The sequence below is a fragment of the Diorhabda carinulata genome, chromosome 7, assembly GCF_026250575.1.
Source record: "Diorhabda carinulata isolate Delta chromosome 7, icDioCari1.1, whole genome shotgun sequence".
Taxonomy (NCBI): Eukaryota; Metazoa; Arthropoda; class Insecta; order Coleoptera; family Chrysomelidae; genus Diorhabda; species Diorhabda carinulata.
This window is the reverse complement of record NC_079466.1, coordinates 7,529,854-7,549,184: the sequence shown is the minus strand read 5'-3', so window position 1 is coordinate 7,549,184 and position 19,331 is coordinate 7,529,854. Positions and strand designations below refer to the sequence as shown.

Genomic DNA, 19,331 nt, shown 5'->3' with positions numbered 1-19,331 from the left:
GGTTTTAACATTAGGATCCATGGTTTTGGGTTCTGAACTGTGAATATATCCGCTGTTACATCAAATTAATAGTCTGTATTCTGGGACACGAGGTTTTTTCTCATATATATGTATATATTTAAGATAAAAACCATGCTACCACACAAACATTATATAGACGGTTCAATCTTGGAAAGGTACCTATCTTTTATATTTTATGTTCTTTCTAGACGTTTATCTTACTGTATTAAACCTGGCTCCTATTTCCAGTAATTAAATATTTTTTAATCTTATCGTTTTCTTTCTACAACTTCTGTTGCCAAAAATTACATATAGCACCTTCTCTAGCAAGCTTTTCAGTTATTTAATTTAATTAAAGTACGGTCGTAATTCTGTTGTAGAATGTTTTGCACACCCACAGTTAATTTTACTATAATTTCGAAGTCTGTATTTTCTTATTCTTCATCATCCTCTTTCGTAACCTTGAACTTCTTAATATCATCAACTGATATATATCCTTTTATCCTTTCTTTACCTTTCTTCAAAGAACCAAAAAATTTATGTAAAAAATGGAAATATAATTTTATTTTTATCTTTCACAAAACTTTTTTTCATGAAATTTTGTGAAAATTTACGTTTTCATGTCCCAAATGCCCTGTAATTTATTTGATATGGAATATTTATTTTTTAATAATATTTTGACTTGATATCTAAAGAGCACCCTAATTTTCAATCGAAAATTCTCCCGTCAAAATATCAGCTTTTTTAAAAAAATCGATGAGATTTTTGTTCGTTGAAATCTGTAATTTCTAATGGTGTGAAAAAATATCACCATTATCCTGGTAAATTTCCCGAGAAGAGGCAAATTTTATACTATAATTATACGAAAAACGTACTATTCCATAATCATAATAATTATCCTGTAAATTTTAATAAACATCTAAAAGTTGTACATAATGATTTAAAAAATTTACCATGGGGATGGTAATAATTTTTACACTATCATAAACTAGAGATTTTGGCGAACAAAAATCTCACCGACTTTTTAAAAAAAGCTAATATTTTGACAGGAGAATTTTCCATTTAATATTAGGGTGCTTTTTATGTATTAAGTCAAAAAATGTTGGAAAAATAAATATTTTAAATCCAATAAATTAGTCAGTTTTCACCAAATTTCGTGAAAAAAAAATGTTTTTTGTAAAAGATAAAAATCCCAAAATTTGGTTATTTCAATTTTTCGCATAAATTTTGCTGGAAATCGATATAAACCGTTTTTTACTATTAAAAACTTACCCTGTTCTCATTTCCGACCTCAGATCGCCCGCGAATTATCTTTTCTTTAATTTTTATTATATTCTCATCTTTTTACAATAGATTTCATCCTAGTATTATTATTTTATTATATTTAGTTTATTTTTTAAGTTTTTATCACTTTTAAAGGCTTCTGCCCTGGTCTAAAACTGCCATTTTGATTTCCTCGGGTACATGCTCCGTTTTTAGTTTTAATCCAGATGTCCGACGGAATGGTGTTGGGAAAGTTGGGTTATTTTCCTTTCTTCTTTCAACAGAACATACCTTTTTAGAAGTTATTTAAGGAATTATTGAAAGTCAGATCTTCATTGATTCAGTCATAGATACATATATGAGGAAACCTGTATCCTAGAGAACTACCAGAGGTAGTTACAGATCTTCGATTTTCCATGATAATGTTATGTTAAAATGATGATTAACTCTCCAATTGCAGGGTACGTGATTATCAAATACTGCATTAAGTTCAGAGAAATCTTTGCTTCAACCTTCCAATGTTTTCCCATGTAATTTCTATGCGCCCTGACATCTTCTGAAGTATTGGCTTATCATGGTAAACCGCGATCAAAAGTATTTTACCAATGTATGATCATTCTAGAATTAGTACTACCCTATAATCAGAAAATATAAATATTTTGTACGTTCCATACCCTTGATTCCGTTGTATATATAATTATAATTTTAAATATCTGAACTCGACAATAATTATAATTCTTTAAATGTCTCAACCCAATTAACCAAGTTAGATAGGGGTGTGGTCTGATTTCCTACAGGATAATGTCTCAAGTTTCCAAAACTTTAGTTTGGTAAATGTATGAAAGGGTTCAAGTAACATTCAGCTTCATTTAATTTTTTCTAGCTAAAGATTATGGTTTATTTCTCACGGATGAAGATAATAAGACAGGGGTGTGGCTAGAACCAGCAAGAAATCTGGAATATTATATTCTACGAAATGGAGATACACTTGAATATAGAAAGAAATTAAGACCTTTAAGGGTTAAAATGTTGGATGGTAAGTTATTCATATCCTTCATGCCCAACATATAAATGTAGGTCTTACTATGTTTAATAAAGAAAATTGCTGTAACAATCTAAAGATCTATTGCATCTTCTTATTTTATTCTTTTTTGTGCAAATTTCTTTTGGTGATTCTCTTGGCATCCTACCATAATGTCAAATAAGTAGATATTTTTTCAATCCATTTGATTTTTTTTTACCTTATATGCTAATATGTACTGACATCCAAAAACAACTGTTTTCTTTCTGTAAGCTCCAGTGACACAGGTCACATCGCCATTCATTTTACTCTGTTGTATTTTTATTTTTCATTCCATTTTAATGAGGTAATAACATAATTTTCTAATTTAACTTTATTACTGTTTATCACGGTGTATTTGAAATTCCTATTTTCTTTTTTTAGATCTGATTAGTATCAAATTTAAAAGTGTCTAAAATATTGGGTATTTTTCTTTCACTCATGAAGTATAAAAAATCATCATGTTTTTTCTGCTTTGGTAATAATTAATTAATTTTGTTCTACTTTGTATTTCTTCAATTTTCTTAGTTTATTCTTTGTATACATATTCTATGTTTAAATGATAATCACTCAATCATTATTCCTATTCTGTTGTTCAATTTTTGTTTTTTATTAGCATTTATTGCCTTAATTTTATATGTAATTTTTATTTCCCATTCATTCCAATTTTTCAACTGATCCATTTGCACTAAGAAACTTTTTTATCAAATGAATATTTTTTTAAGGTTCTGTTAAAACAATGATGGTAGATGATTCCCAGATAATAGCCAATTTGATGGTTGTTATTTGTACAAAATTGGGAATAACTAATCACGACGAATATTCTCTGGTGTTGGAAGATTTGGAAAATCAAGAAAATATAGATAACCGAAACTATGGTACTCTAACATTAAAACGCAAAAAGGAGGAAAAAGAACGAGATGCAAAAATGGAACAACTACGTAAAAAATTACACACTGATGATGAAGTCAATTGGCTAGATCCCTCAAAAACGCTTAGAGAACAAGGCATAGATGAAATGCAAACAGTATTATTAAGAAGAAAGTTTTTCTACTCAGATCAAAATATTGATTCCAGAGATCCAGTGCAATTGAATTTGTTGTATGTACAAGCAAGAGATGCCATCTTACAAGGAACACATCCAATTACTCAAGACAAAGCTTGCGAATTTGCAGGTTTACAATGCCAGATACAGTTTGGAGATCATATAGAAACTAAACACAAATCTGGATTTTTAGAGTACGTATTATTTTATTGAATAATGTCTCTTTCAACAGCTATACTCTAAAAATCAATATTTTTATCAAACAAGGCTTTTCTATTATTTGAAATCTTATTTGATATCTTATAGCAACTTTAAATAGTTTTTCAAAATTTTTATTCTTTTCTTTATACATAAATATACATAATACATAAATTGAGACATTTCTTTTTAATCATACATTAATCTGAAATAGAGAATATTAATATTATGTTACATTACAGTTTTAGTTAAGCCCCTAATAAGTTTATGCTATAATAGCAAATATATATCATTCCTTAAGTCTTTATAAAGTAGTAATCCTAGAAATAACTCTAATATATATTTAATTTGTAATTTTTTATGGTTATTCTGAAGTACATATTTCAATTAATTCAATAAGGCAATAATTTTACTCTAGATTATATTTCATATTCGTTATTTATTTGGATTCAGTTAGATATATTTAACCATTCATCCATTTTTTTAGCTTGAAAGAATTTCTTCCACAGTCTTACACAAAAATTAAGGGTATTGAAAAGAAAATATTCTCCGAACATAAAAAAAACCAAGGTCTCAGTGAATTAGATGCAAAAGTAAAGTACACCAAAAACGCTCGCTCTCTCAGAACTTATGGTGTAACATTTTTCTTAGTAAAAGAGAAAATGAAAGGAAGAAACAAGCTGGTACCTCGTTTATTAGGGGTAACAAAGGATTCAGTGTTACGTCTTAATGAACAAACTAAAGAAATTTTGCAAACTTGGCCATTAACGCAAGTGAGACGATGGGGTGCTAGTCCTAATACATTTACTCTAGATTTTGGGGATTATTCTGATCAATACTATTCTGTCCAAACCACGGAAGCTGAGCAAATCCAACAAATAATTGCTGGATATATAGATATTATCCTGAAAAAACAACAGGCTAAAGATCATTTTGGTATTGAAGGGGATGAAGGATCTACTATGTTTGAAGAGAACGTTGCTAAGCAAAAGTGAGTAGTTTATTTGTGATAATTGTATTCTGATGAAAAATTGTAGATGTTGCTTTGTTGTTTTTCCTGTTCTCTAACAATTAATTATGTAATGGTAAGTGAAAAGTCAGTCTCAATATTGTGGAGAAGATAAAATATGAGGAAGTCTTCTTGGATATTATTTTGATTGTGTATTTTCATCATTTTATGTCAATGAAACAAAATTGCTGTGCAATAATCAATTCTTCAAAAACTTGCAATACTTATGAACATTATCTAATTATCAAATGTTGTTACTCGTAACTTTCGCTATGTTTTTAAATTGAGTTTTTATCTTACCTGTCGTTACCACAATTCCTATAGCTATAGATAAATGTGATTGAAGTTGACGTTAAATTTCGACTTTTAGCTTTATTAATGTACTCCCTATCTGATATGTTTTGTGTATTTACAACTCTCCTTTCTAATCCAGAGTGCTTCTATATGTTTCTTATCCAAAGCATTTTTGACGTAAGCTTGCAATGACATTAAATAATTAGATGAACTGGAGTCTCATTCTCCTCTTTGCAGTATCTACAATCGTCAGTTTCTACTATAGAGCTGTTTAAGGAAACTAGTTTGGTTCTACTGAGATTTAAATACTTTTTGGATTGGATCTAGAGTAAAAATTATCTGAAGAAACTTTTTTAGTGACATAGCCGGGAAAGTCGCCACCAGGTTACTTCTTTTTTAATGTCCTCAAGGAAGGTCTCCAATCAAATAAAAGATGTTCGTTTTCCTTTTCTTGTAAGTGTATTGGTTTTTTTATTTCCTTTGATTCTTGTGAGACCAGGAACCCAGACTAAGGAGACTTTGTATATCTTGCCTATTACATCAATTTTTAATCGGCACTCCTATGCCAACTTTGAGGCGATGACATTGAAGCTCACTGTAAAATACATATTATTTTTTGTGGTGGTTACGTTAGGTTAGGTTATCTAGAGCCATTTTTGTATAGTATTTCTTTTGAAAGTTTCGGTGCTTTATACCTTTTCACAGTCTGCCTTTCCATCATACTACACCTATTTTTTGGACAATTTTGTCTGAAAAGTTGTGTTTTTGTTTTTTATTCAATCCATATCCTGATTTTTTATCAAAATAGATAAAGTTCATTATATGCAGTAATGGATCTGTAGTAGTTTTGTTTATTATTCTGAAACTATTTTTACATAAGATTTTTCTGAAATTACATAATTTCGTTAATAATAATTAATTATTGATAACTAATAATCAACTTCTCCCTTTATCCACTTTTATAATTTTCCATTATCCATCTTGTTTTCTTTTCAATATATTCAGTAATGTATGGTTTCTTTATATTTTAGAGCCACCATTCTGCAACAGCGAGAATCGAGTAAAGTTGGTAAAACAAACATTGAATCATTAGCTAAACCTGCTGTTATGAGAGTTGCTGATGGTAAGCTTTATTTTATTCCTTTTTCATTTTAGGTGTCACTCAGATATGATTATTATTTCTCATTGGTATAGCTATTTTGTTTATCCATATTTATTTTTCACATATTATTTTCAATATTATACCACCAAGTTGATTCTATAAATAATTGGAAGAACAACTAAGGGAGATATGCTTTCCAGACTGAGATCAGGAAAACTGCCAGTGTAACCAAAAGTCTCTAAAGAGATGGATGCAAAAGCTTTAAATGAGACAAGCTAAAGCGCATAAAGATGACCTCTCTTCCTGTCTTACAAATCAACTGCTTCATATAAACAGACTCGAAATACGACTATCGACTGGTTTTTTTAAACCAGATTTAAACCAGACGATCCAGAATGCTGCTGGTGCTATGAGGAGGAAGAAACTGCAGACCACATCAAATATAGGGCAAACCTTAAATATTCCTGCGATGTTAAAAAGTTTATGTCTAGTTGTCTGATAAATATTTTGTATAGTATCAGCCTTTGACATTTTTAGTGGGGTATCTCAGAAGGTCTATATGCACAAAGTTCTATGACTGCCTACTGTTACAACTGTAACCTAAAGAAGCCATGAATAAAGATGTCAAATAACGTTTTAGTCAAGATAAAGCACCAAGAGTAATCTGTTTTATACAATAGTAGATAAGGATCGTTCTCAGAGAAATACAGTCTTTCATCAAAAAAGATACACAAAGATCTTCTCTATTAGTTTTGCGGAAATTTTTTTGTGTACTAAGAAATTTAACAAAGAGAAATTGAAAGCTAGTAATTATTCTTTTTTCCTCGTACTGGCACTGACAAACTGACAAAAGTAAGACAACAGCTAAAGTGCCAATAACAATATTTAATCATTGATAGAGAATTTTATTTAGTTATGGAGAGATTCTGTAAAACCTTTCCTCCGTGATATCCAGATAAACCTGTCGATGTCATAGCGGTCCAATCAATATTGTAAAAAAGAGATCAAAATGCAATGTTTATACGACCACGTCGTGTTAATTTTTTTGATATGATAAAGGGAACAGATAGCATAACTTTGACATTGCTTGGTTACTTTGTATGATCCCAAGATTTTTCTCTGGAATATAAAGAGCTGGAACTTTTACAAAAACTTCCTTATATACTACTAAATTGTAATACTACAGAGTTAATTACTTCGTTACCCACCAAATTGTCAGAGAATCACGGGGTGGGTTGTTTTTTATCTATTTAGTTGTATTATAACCTTCAGAAAGAAGTGACTCTTATCATAGAATTGATCACAATGATCTTGTGACTTAATCTTTGGCGCACATATTATATGACATCACTGGTTAAAATTATTCATTCACAACTATTCAGTAGTGACAGTTTTTACATCAAGTCCACTACTTTTTAGTTTTATTTGTCGAGTTTGTATTTATATTTTTGGATAATAATGAGTATCTAGAGATTTTCAAATTATATGTACAATTATTTGTAAATCTTGTGTTATCCTCTTCATTCGTACATTTTGAGATAAAACAACTAAAGAAAATCGCAGAAAAACGAGGATAGATAGGATAAAAAATGAGGTAATTATAGAAAAACTCAGACAGGAATAGGAAACAAAATAGTTATATGATTAAACTAGTACTGACACATAAAGAGAAGCACACCGAAAAGCCTATTAAGAACAGTGACAGAAATAAAAAGACTGAAGGAAAGGGAGTCTTAGGAAAACTTGTCTTTACCAAGTAGCATAAGAAGGACGATGAAAGAAGAAAAATAAGTAGTAAAGTTGAAAACTAAAATTCCAATACTCTGGTGCTCTAAAGGGCATAAAGAGTTCTAGAGAAGAAAAAGACTCTTACATTTTTATATTCGAATTTTAAAAAATTAAGGAATTATCAATATATTTAAACAAGGCCATCAATAATTATGTTATGTTATCCAGAAAAATGAATGGTTTGTCAGAATTTGAAGATATATTATAATGTTTATAATGTCCTCCAATAAAAGAATTTAAGAAAATAATTTCTTGCATTCGATGTAAATTTTATTTTTGTTTTTATTTTATTTTACTTTTATATTAGGAGAAAAACCTTATGGCGTAGGCATGATGAGTGGTCCCATGCAGACCACTATTAGTGGATCTGTAAATGTTGGGCATGCCCCACCAACGGTAAGATTTTTTGTTTTTTATTTTTTTTTATTTGATCAACTAGAAATTATATATCTTGCCACTCCAATTTTTATGTAATTAACTAATTAACCCTGATAGAATTTTGTATATAAGTTCTAACCTTCATCATCACTTAAGATTCAATTTTCAAGTCAAGTGAAAATACTCGGGTAATACAATAATTATTATACTATGTTTTTAACCAATGGCTACAAAATTTTATGAACTATAGCAAATCATTATGTTCATCAGTTTTTTTTTCAATTAATTTAAATTATTTCTGTATCCTGTTTTAACCTTACAATTAACATGAAATATTTTTTTCCATGTCTATAACTTGGATAGGGATGAGAGTAGGTACATATAGACAATTTTTTGTATATATTTTGTAGCACCAAAGCTCTTTGTATACTTTTATACAAGCACTTTTGCATGGTCTTCTAATTTTTGTATTAAAAATCATATATTTTTTTAATACATGATTATTTTAATACACTCACAATATTTTACACATTAGTTTTTTTTTTCGATTCTAATTTTATGTTCTCTGAAACACTAATAATTTTGAGATTGATTGATTTCAAACTTCACTGTCATTCTGTTTACGTGAATAGCCCAAATTCTAAATATGTTACAAGACCTTTTGTTCATATTAAACTATTTTAGACCACAAACATCCAACAAACGAAAATTACTATGGTAACCTCAGAACCACAACGCGCTCTTTTATCAACCATAACTGCAACTCAATCAAGAATCAAGGAATCTGAAATTGAACTTGAAGCTAAAGCAAATATTCCAGAACTGGGAACAGATCCAGCTGCTAAAAAATGGAAACAAGTTACTTTAGATACTAAGAAACAGAATGTTGGTTCACAAATTGCAGCAATGAATGCTGCTACTGCTCAAGTAGTTACCTTAACATCAGGTCCTCAAGATGAGGTGATAAATTAGTTTTTTTACACAAATGTACATTCATAATATCTTACTATTTTTTTAGGTGGACCATAATGCTGTAGGTGCTGCAATAACAACAATAGGAAGCAATTTACCTGAGATGACCAAAGATGTAAAAATGATTGCTGCTCTTATGGATGATGGAAATATGGGAGAAAAATTAATAGATGCTACAAGAAAGCTCTGTTTCGCTTTCAGTGACCTACTGAAGGCTGCAGAACCAGAATCCAAAGAGGTATTAAATATATTTTCGTTTGAAAGTATTTATTAATAATGCATTTTTTACAGCCAAGACAGAATCTTCTTAACGCAGCTTCCAGAGTTGGCGAAGCTAGCACTCAAGTTCTTGCTACTATTGGAGAAGATACTGTCGAAAATAAGGAGTTACAAGATATGCTATTATCTTTAGCTAAAGCTGTTGCAAACACTACAGCTGCACTTGTCCTTAAAGCTAAAAACATCGCGTCGACTTGTGACGATCAGCAAACACAAAATAGAGTTATCGGTAAAAATATTCATCTTTACCTGCCTGTGAGATATATTACCAATTGTTTGTTATAGGTGCGGCTACCCAATGTGCTTTGGCTACATCTCAGTTGGTGGCATGTGCTAAAGTTGTCGCTCCTACCATACATTCGCCAGCTTGTCAGGAACAATTAACTACTGCCGTTAGGGAGGTAAGTTCCAAGATATTGTCACTATATATTATCAACCATGACTAATAGATCACTGACCCATTGAGCTAACATGGAAAATAAAATTATTATATAAAAATATTATTTACATATTATTGAGCTGATGATGCTGTAGATTTTCATGTTCCAAGTTTTTGCTGCATTTTTTGTGAAAAAGATTGATTTATAATCCATATAACACTGTGATTTGGTTATTTAATAATGTCCATTTATTGTCTCGATAAAGTGTCTTATGAGCAAGTAACCATTAATTAACACAAGTATTAAGATAGTGGAAGAGTCCTCAGTGATTGTTTTCGTTTTTTAACATTTGTTTACTACAAAAAATCTTTGGGAAACATAGATGTTGATCCAAAAGTGTTGGAAGAAAAAAAGTAAGTGAAATTGGAAGAGGATATACAGAATGAGATCACGCCAAAGAAACTATTATACAAAATTTGCTATAAATCCTCATAGCAATACTACGAGAATACTACAACAACAATATCAATATAAAAACAAATAAGAAAAGCTTTTTCTAAAAAGAAGTATAAACAACTTATCCATCGTAAATCGGAGAACCCTTAGCAGCAGTTTTATACTATCCTTTGCTGTCATAAACCTAGGAGCGAACTTGTTGATTTAATTTTAAATGTAAAGTACTAATACACTTTCACATAATAATATGTAGCCACATTTACAGGTAGCTAAAGCAGTTGAGAACTTGGTTGCTGTGTGCAATGAATCATGTCCAAACGAAGATTTAAATACTCAATTGAAAAACGCAGCTTCAGAAGTAACACGGACATTAAATGATTTATTGAATCATATGAGATTAGGTAAGAAAGTGCTCAGTGAAACGAAATTATATAATTGTAAATAGATACATCACTATCACCTATTCCCTTAAGACATTTTTAGATCCATTGTGGTTCTGCAAAGTGGATTCTTCAGCTTTATTCTTATTATGAAATCTATCAGCTTGTAAACTGAAATCTTCATATAGCTCGTTACTAGTGAATAGTATGGTAACTTGCAGTTTCTTTCTCTGATCCACAGAAATTAACAAGGACAGCTCTGTTAGCTCTATTATTTTTTTTTTGTATTAAGCTGTTAGCAGTTTTCCGTCTTTTCTTATTATTTCTGCCGTGAATTTTGCACGTTGGTTAGGTATAATATCAACCATATGTTTGACTTATTGAATTCTTTCACCATAGCTTAGAGTCTTATTCCATCTACCCTACACAAGTTTGGAGTAAACCCTATAGAATCGAGTGTCCTCAACGCTATTCCCGTAATTATTTTTCTCTTGATTTAATCAGCAATGAAAATACTTTTCTTTTTGTGAGTATTAAATCTGTCAGATGTCCCCAAAATTTTGATAGATATCATGGCGAAAACTACCCAACCTCTGAAAATCACTGTTGAGTGAGACCGCTCTCGTATATAATTGTAAAAAAAGACTATTCTAATGAAAAATACTGAAAATATATATTTTAATTACTGTATGTAACTGTGAAAAAGTCACAATGTTTTATTTGTATTATAGTTGCAACAAAGTATTGCCCTGAAAATATATTTATTCTTTATTATTTCAATAACTTATTCCTTAGAAATCGTAGCAAATAATCATTAAAAATGTTTGACCAGTATTAGTTACAAAATTATCTACCTAAAATATTTTCAGGTAGGCAAAAATCAGACAAATTCGCATAACATTTTACAATTCAGACAGGATAAATTGAATCTACAAACCTTATAAAATATTTGTTAACCTTTTCTCTTATAAACAGAAAGAAGCTGTTTTGAGGTCCATTTATTCTCTTGTCAAAAATATATAGTTTGAAATTTAATTATTATGACATTTTTAGCGAGCCGTGAACGAGTCAAGGAAACTATCCAAGAACATAGTGTCGAAGAAATATATACAGCTACTGATAAACTCTCAGCAGCATCTGGGGACCCTAATGAAATGGTCCGGCAAGCGAGACGTTTGGGACAGGCCACCGCACAATTAATTCAAAGCATAAAAGGTAGGTTAATATGGAAACGGGTTAATGTTCAATAAAAAATTAGTGACTAAATTTTAAAGTCTCCCTTAAATTTTATGAATGCCCTTCAAAATCAAACATCAAACTTAAAACCGGTTATAGCGATCTTTAAAATTAAAGTCCCGATTTCTTGACTTTTATATCTCAAAGTTGATTTTAGGCAAGAATAAAGCACATATCCGTGATTTACAAATATTGTATATTATCAATAATATAACTTTAATTATATATACAACAACCAAACTTTTTTTCCATTGTAATTGTCCATAAGCCAAGTTCAAGTAACAGAACTGGCGAGCAGCACCGTGTGTAATATTACACGAACTATTGGGGAGTCACTTTTGACCCCTCATAACTCGAAATATATTTCACATAAACGTATCAAATTTGGCTCATTGAGACTTGTGAGATACATATATGCTCCTTATTTAGGTATTAACGTCCAAAAATTAACATTTTTATCACTGATTGATCTAAAGATCAAAACTCTAATCCAGTTCTAGATTACCTAGAAAGTTCAAATGTGGCATGCAGATAGGTAATTAGGTGAATACAAAGGAAGAAATCAGAAACTAATAAATTTTTATCATTTTATTATAATTTTTCACTTAATTGATTCTATTAGGAACACCTAACTTATACTTAGTGCTTGTAACGGTAATAGATGTAAAACTTATGACAGCCAGTCTTTACGTGGATTTTAAGGTCCTCACATGAATATATAATGAGTTGAATACCACCCTTAATTTAAACCAAATATTTACGTTTTAGTACTAAAGAATAGTCAACTTTCGTATTTATTACGTTATTATCTGGGATTTAGTATTAATTATTGTGTTAATATTTACCGCACATCAATATTATAAGATCATTATACTCATAAATAATTAAATAATAGGCATTTCGGTACGCAGTAGCATTGCGACACAATATTTATCTTTTTGTTTTTTTATAATTAAATGTTTTACTACATTACATCAAAACTAATATAATCCATATGGGAATCATTTATGGTCTCCTCACATTGGGTTTCATAATTTAACAACAACTCCTGATGAAAAATATTTATATTAGGTTCACATTAGATATAATATTCAACTGTACCGGGTGTCCCAATAAGAATGGCTCTCGGCCATATCTCGGGAAACGGTTATAGTACAGCTTCGTGCAAAAAATTTATAACAAAAGTGACCTCGACAAAAACCTGGAAATTATTTACAGAGTTGTAGGTCCACCGCTAGAGGGCGTAATTAAATACCAAAAATTATAAAATAAATAATTTACAAATTTGGCCTAATTAAGATGCATTTAAACTATGATTATCGTATTCAGCGTATATTTGATTTTACAAGTTTTAGTCTATCTCTTCAAATAAGAGGGTGGGAAGCGGGAACTTGATTATAAAAAAAAACGCCTGTAAGTTCTACTTAATCTATCTATGCAAACAAGAGAGCTCCTCTCTACCAATGTAAAAGTTATAATTTCGAATTAACCTAATGAGTAACGTATACGCTAGAGGGCGCTATTTATTTATTTTTTTTAAATCCTTGAAAAATGTTAAATGGAAACATACAGTTTTAATTAAGGAATAGAACTTGATCTATTCCATCGCCCTGGAAAGGACCACCAACTGCCCCTTTATTATTTCCTTTTTTCACTGCCACAATTTTTATAGCTTTGGTTTTTAAATGATCAAACTTGGTGTTTAACTGATCCACAGCTTTATTTAATAAAAAGTTCTTGCTATCAAAATTCATAGCAATCCTTTGCCAAGCTTTTTCCTAGAAGAGGGAAGAATAATTCATCATGCAACTAACAATCATATTTCAAAAAACATTTTCACTTGTTGATAATTTATTTGTAGTTTTGCATTCTACAATATGCTTCCCTTTTTTAACTTAACATTAGCAATGACATTTTCTCCTCTTTGCTAAAAATAGCTCTCCCAATTTTTTTCCGTTACCACACATTTTAAATTAAATAATTAGCAGCAAAATTGAAAAAAAAATCCTTCCTAGGTGCATTAAAACTATAAATCTGGTCAATTGTAAAAAAGTACACATAAACTAAAGGTACCCAACATAAAATCAGATATACAATAAATACACTAAAATACAATATGACTAATATACAGTTTCGTTCTTTAGCGGACTAATATAACGTTTATGAAACGCACGCAATTTAAAGCCCTCTTAAAATCGGTTTTAACTTAAAGTCGTCTTTAAGCATATATTATAAAACCGGTCGTATATAATGTTATATGACTTAACTAATAATAGACTAGTCTTGAGTTAACATCACTTACATTCTCTTATAATCAATTTAATTCAATCACTACAGGCGAAGCAGAAAAATTGCCTGATTCAGATATACAACGCCGATTACTGGGTGCTGCAAAAACTTTAGCTGACGCAACCGCCAAAATGGTGGAAGCAGCTCGACAATGTGCAAGTCATCCACATGAAGTGGTTTATCAAGACCAGTTAAGAAAAACTGCAGAAGATCTTAGAGATGTTACGGCAGTGGCTGCAACTACGCCTGCACTCAGAGCTAAATTGGTAAGAGAAGGAAATTCTTGAAGAACTTCTGTTTTCATATTGATAACCATTTTTTTATTTGTATAGGTTGATAGAGTTCAAATTTGCGCCCGAAAAGCTGCCGCTTCTGCTACTCAATGTATAACTGCTGCACAAGCTAGCCAATCTTACAATACCAACGCTGCTACTAGAGAAACTCTAAGTCAGGATACTATGGAATTGGCAGAAACAATACCATTGTTAGTTGAATCAATCAAAGCTAATGGACAAAATGCAGAAGATACCACCAGTCAAGTCGAATTAATGTACATCGCAGAGGTGTTCTTACATCCTGCTAGTCAGTTCATACAATCCTCTCAGTAAGTGTTTATTTTATTGTATAAATTCTTGCTTGACCTACAATTTAAATGGAGAGAAACTAGTTTACTAACTATCTACTCCAAATATATAAAATTATACTTTTTATTTTTGTAGATCTGCTTTACCAACATTAACAGAACACTCTGTACGTGAACAATTATCTAGTACAACTCAAAAATTCAACACAGAATTAAGTGATTTACATAGTGCAATTAGCAGAGCAAAACCAGCATGTCAAGGCTTAGGTATGGATGCTGCTCAACAATTAATAGCTGATCTTCAAGAAGAACTGAATGAATTCGAAAGAGCAGTCAATGCATACAAATTGAAACCATTGCCAAATGATACACCAGAACGTGGAGCTCTACAATTAGCTGCCAGTACGAAACTAGTTAATCAAGGTAAGTTCTATTATTTGTTTAAATTGGTACCTGAGATTACACTTTTTTACAGGTATAGCGCAGCTTTTAAGTGCTTCAACTCAAGGTAATGAAATGTACACATCTCAAGCTGCAAGAGATACTGCTCACAGCCTTAAGAATCTTACCAATGCCGTTCGTATGGTTGCTGCCACATCAGACAATCCAGAAGTTCAAAGAAGAGTAATAAACTCGGGTCAAGATATACTTGTACTATCTTCAAAACTTGTGAGCGAAGCTCAAAAGAGTTTAACAACTGTTGGAATCACACCAGGTCTTCAAAAGGCTGCCAAAGATATGTCGATAGCTTTGAATGCCGCTGTAAGCTGTTTGCCAGGACAGAAAGATGTAGATACATCCATTACGAATATTATTGGTATGTTTATTTATTTGTATTTTCCTGCCCTTCTTATTTAATGAATTTTTTTAGAATGGTCATCATCATTGACAACAAACAATTTGCCGCATACAAAAAAAAGCTATGGCGAACTACAGCAAGAACTAAATACGGCTGCAGCTAATTTGAATGAAGCTAGTTCAAGTGTTGTGGAATCAGTATATAGTTCCATTCAGTTAGCCTCGACGTCTAAAGATTTTGCAGCTGCTTATCATGATCTACTGGGTGTTACTATGGAAATGGCAGGACAAACTGTAGATACTACAGTTAAAGGTAAGTAAAAATCGATTTTCGGTCAGTAAATATTAATTATTTTAATTTCATAAGAAATTCTGATGTTTGTAATTCTTATGTGACGAAAGATGAACAATACGAATCATGCACCAATATATTTTTACCAAAAAAGCTATACTGTAGGTCTTTTCAATGTAGCCAACGTTATAAACTATTATTATGGTGGCAAAAAACAATGTGGTACTCAAAAGAGATTAGGTTGGCCTGTTACAAAATGTTATTCTTACTATTAATAGCTTCTTGACAATTGTAAAAGTAAACAAAAATTTATGTGTTTGGATTGTTTTACAAAACCATTCGAGTACCACAGATTTGATTTGACACATTTTGAAAAAAAAAAACATTTTTGCATGCACATAAAATGACTAAAAGAATCTTAGTTTATGACGCACAGTTATCACCAATAGAGTAATTTCTGAATATCATTCAAATAAATTATATAATCAACTCAAAGATTTTTGATATGTAGTTTTTAAATAAATGTTTTCAGGTGAAATAGTTCATTCTTTGAAAACCATTTCAACATCGTCAAGTACGCTTCTCACGACCGCGAAATCCTTATCTGCTGATCCAAATCTTCCCAATGGAAAAAATCAATTAGCAGCTGCAGCTCGTGCTGTGACTGATAGTATTAACCATCTGGTGAATATATGTACATCAGCTGCACCTGGCCAAAACGAATGTGACAATGCAATTAGACAAATGAAAGCTATGAAGTACTTATTGGACAATCCTACAGAACCTATAAACGATTCTTCTTATTACGAAACTTTGGACACTGTAATAGAGAAAAGCAAAATATTGGGCGAAGGTTTAACAGGCATCACATCTAGTGCAAAATCTTCAGAACATGAAAAATTTACAGAACATGTCAAAAATTACAGCAGTGCTATTTGCTCCATGATTGAAACTTCTGCGCAAGCTGCATATCTAGTAAGTATGCAACTTAAGAACTGACTATGCAATTCCATATTTCCTAAGAATTGTTAACATGATGATTATCATTATTTTAGATTGGTGTATCGGATCCATCAAGTACAGCAGGTCGACCAGGCTTAGTAGATCAAGCCCAGTTCGCTAGAGCTTCTCAAGCTATCCAACAAGGTTGTGCAGCTCTATCGTCTTCAACAAGTCCACAAAAACAAGTATTAGAAGCCGCTACTCTAATAGCTAAACACACCAGCGCCTTGTGTAACTCCTGCAGAATGGCCAGCTCAAAAACAACAAATCCTGTTGCAAAGAGACAATTTGTACAAAGCGCTAAAGCCGTCGCTAATAGTACAGCTGCTTTGGTTAAAGAAATTAAGGCACTAGATGCAGATTATTCTGAAGAGAACCGAATTAGATGTGCAGAAGCTACTAGGCCACTTTTAGGTAAAACAGAAATAATACTGGAGTTGTGAATGGAGATAAATATAAATATATCTTTTTCTTTAAGATGCTGTAGAAAATCTCTGCCTATATGCCAGCTCCAGTGAATTTGCAACTATTCCTGCAAAAATACCTCCTCAAGCCCGTCACGCACAACAACCTATTGTTGATTGTGGCCGTAAACTGATTGATACATCGTGTGCTGTTATAAACGCCACCAAAAATCTTATAATTATGCCCAAAGATCCTTCCACCTGGCAACATTTTGCTGGTTGCTCCAAGAATGTATCTGATGCCATAAAACAATTAGTTGTCAACATCAAGTAAGTACCTATTTGTCTTATCCATTTCGACATAAATAACTATGTATTTTATTACCTTATTAAGGAATGAAGCACCTGGTAAAACCGAATCTGACACTGCTGCTCAGATCATCAATAATCATCTGAAAACGTTGGATGCTGCATACATGGATGCTGTTTCTCAGTCTCTCACGCCAAGAAAATCCGCAACTCTTCCAGTTTATAGTCAACAAGTTGAACGATCTGCTGCTGGACTTTTTGATACTATAGAACCATTACGACATGCAGCTAAATATGAAGCTGAAAGTATTGGTATGTTAATTATTAAATAAAAAATTGTACTTCTGTATTGAACACTTTTTATTTCCAATGCAGGTCATGCTGTTAACCAATTGATACAGTATTTTGAGCCCTTAGTAGAAAGTACCATTGGAGCTGCATCTAACCTTACCAACTCTAAACAGCAGGAACAAATTTTAGATCAAGCTAAATCTGTAACAGAATCTGCCTTACAGTTTGTTTATGCGACCAAGGATTGTGGTGGAAATCCTAAAGTGAGTACATGAACGAGAGCTGTTTGGATATGTAAAAGTTCCATTATTGTAAAAAATATTTTATTTCTTTACATCATCTTCTTTCAAATACATACAAAATACAGCGAGATTTATCAAACCGTCCACCAACTAATTTTTCAAAAATTTCAGAAAATATGTGTTTATATAATAATACAGTTTGATTATTTTTTTTGCAATAGCGGTAGACGCATTGTTCTTCAACAGTTGCGGTCTTTTTTTATTTGGTATCGAAACTTGTTAAAAAATCAGTATAATATTGTTATCATTTTACCTTTTTATGAATAATAAATAAATATTACTCGTTCGGAAATCCAAAATGCTATAACCATGCCCTTATTGATCGAAAAATGTTTTTTTTGCTGCTTATTGAGCACGTTTCTCAGATGAAATCAACTGTCTCTATTTTTTGTTTTTCCACTGGATTATGTTTGGAGATAAACAAATATTCGTTTCAATGCTTAACATGAGCCAACTTTAAAACAATGCGGATTTTTTTATTAGTTATAGTAAACGACGAATCTGGACGTTTAGTATCATCCGTGATCATTTAGCCATTTTTAAAAGTACCAAACCACTTACATGCATACATTTATATCATAGGATATATCATCAGGATAATAATCACATAGCTTTTCCTTTCGTTTCTCATGTAAAAACTTGTGTTTAATCAACTCTCAAAATTAATTTTGCTTTATATTTACCCAGCAATGAAAACAGTTTTCTTTATATTTCATTAAAAATATAGTGCAAGCTAAAAATTTAATCAATATAGCAGAAGTGTTAACATCTTAAAAGTCACTCTTCGTTAAAACCTCCTTCTTAATGCCAAATATTATTCATATTACAGTTTTCAATATGTATATTTGAATAAGAGACTGTTTTGAAAATCTTATAGATTTAAATAATTGAACATAAACTTTATCGCTCTACAGTATTGGAAAATCTTTTGCAGATGTAAAATCTGTGTAAAATTCAAAAACATCGGGATTAAATTATAATACAATCACCACTTATTATATTTCCATTCCATTCTGTGTGCATAATTTTACTGGAATTTTAATAATGAAGAAAATTATCAAGAGCGCACAAGAACTGCGAAGTGTATGTTGAATCCACAGAATTTTTATCTGATAATTAAAATTAAAAGATTATTAGTGATAAAACATGTTAGATAATTTGACTTGAAAATCTCTTTGTCATGATGACATGAATATAAACAAAGAAATTCTGATAATTTCA

At 31.1% G+C, this 19,331-nt stretch overlaps 1 protein-coding gene across 2 annotated transcripts in view; it reads left to right on the top strand.

Moving 5' to 3' along the window:
- LOC130896689 (talin-1) overlaps positions 1 to 19,331 on the top strand; it is a 102,725-nt gene that overhangs the window by 50,854 nt on the left and 32,540 nt on the right. For both annotated transcript variants that reach the window (XM_057804950.1, XM_057804951.1), the window contains exons 3-23: positions 2,147 to 2,299; positions 3,049 to 3,562; positions 4,054 to 4,557; positions 5,901 to 5,992; positions 8,067 to 8,155; positions 8,822 to 9,097; positions 9,156 to 9,347; positions 9,401 to 9,617; positions 9,674 to 9,789; positions 10,490 to 10,625; positions 11,658 to 11,819; positions 14,178 to 14,395; positions 14,462 to 14,733; positions 14,849 to 15,135; positions 15,188 to 15,529; positions 15,584 to 15,823; positions 16,335 to 16,777; positions 16,858 to 17,218; positions 17,283 to 17,538; positions 17,603 to 17,829; positions 17,893 to 18,071. In XM_057804950.1, the coding sequence (XP_057660933.1) occupies positions 2,147 to 2,299; positions 3,049 to 3,562; positions 4,054 to 4,557; positions 5,901 to 5,992; positions 8,067 to 8,155; positions 8,822 to 9,097; positions 9,156 to 9,347; positions 9,401 to 9,617; positions 9,674 to 9,789; positions 10,490 to 10,625; positions 11,658 to 11,819; positions 14,178 to 14,395; positions 14,462 to 14,733; positions 14,849 to 15,135; positions 15,188 to 15,529; positions 15,584 to 15,823; positions 16,335 to 16,777; positions 16,858 to 17,218; positions 17,283 to 17,538; positions 17,603 to 17,829; positions 17,893 to 18,071 (5,276 nt within the window). The remainder of the gene's footprint in view (positions 1 to 2,146; positions 2,300 to 3,048; positions 3,563 to 4,053; positions 4,558 to 5,900; positions 5,993 to 8,066; positions 8,156 to 8,821; positions 9,098 to 9,155; positions 9,348 to 9,400; positions 9,618 to 9,673; positions 9,790 to 10,489; positions 10,626 to 11,657; positions 11,820 to 14,177; positions 14,396 to 14,461; positions 14,734 to 14,848; positions 15,136 to 15,187; positions 15,530 to 15,583; positions 15,824 to 16,334; positions 16,778 to 16,857; positions 17,219 to 17,282; positions 17,539 to 17,602; positions 17,830 to 17,892; positions 18,072 to 19,331) is intronic.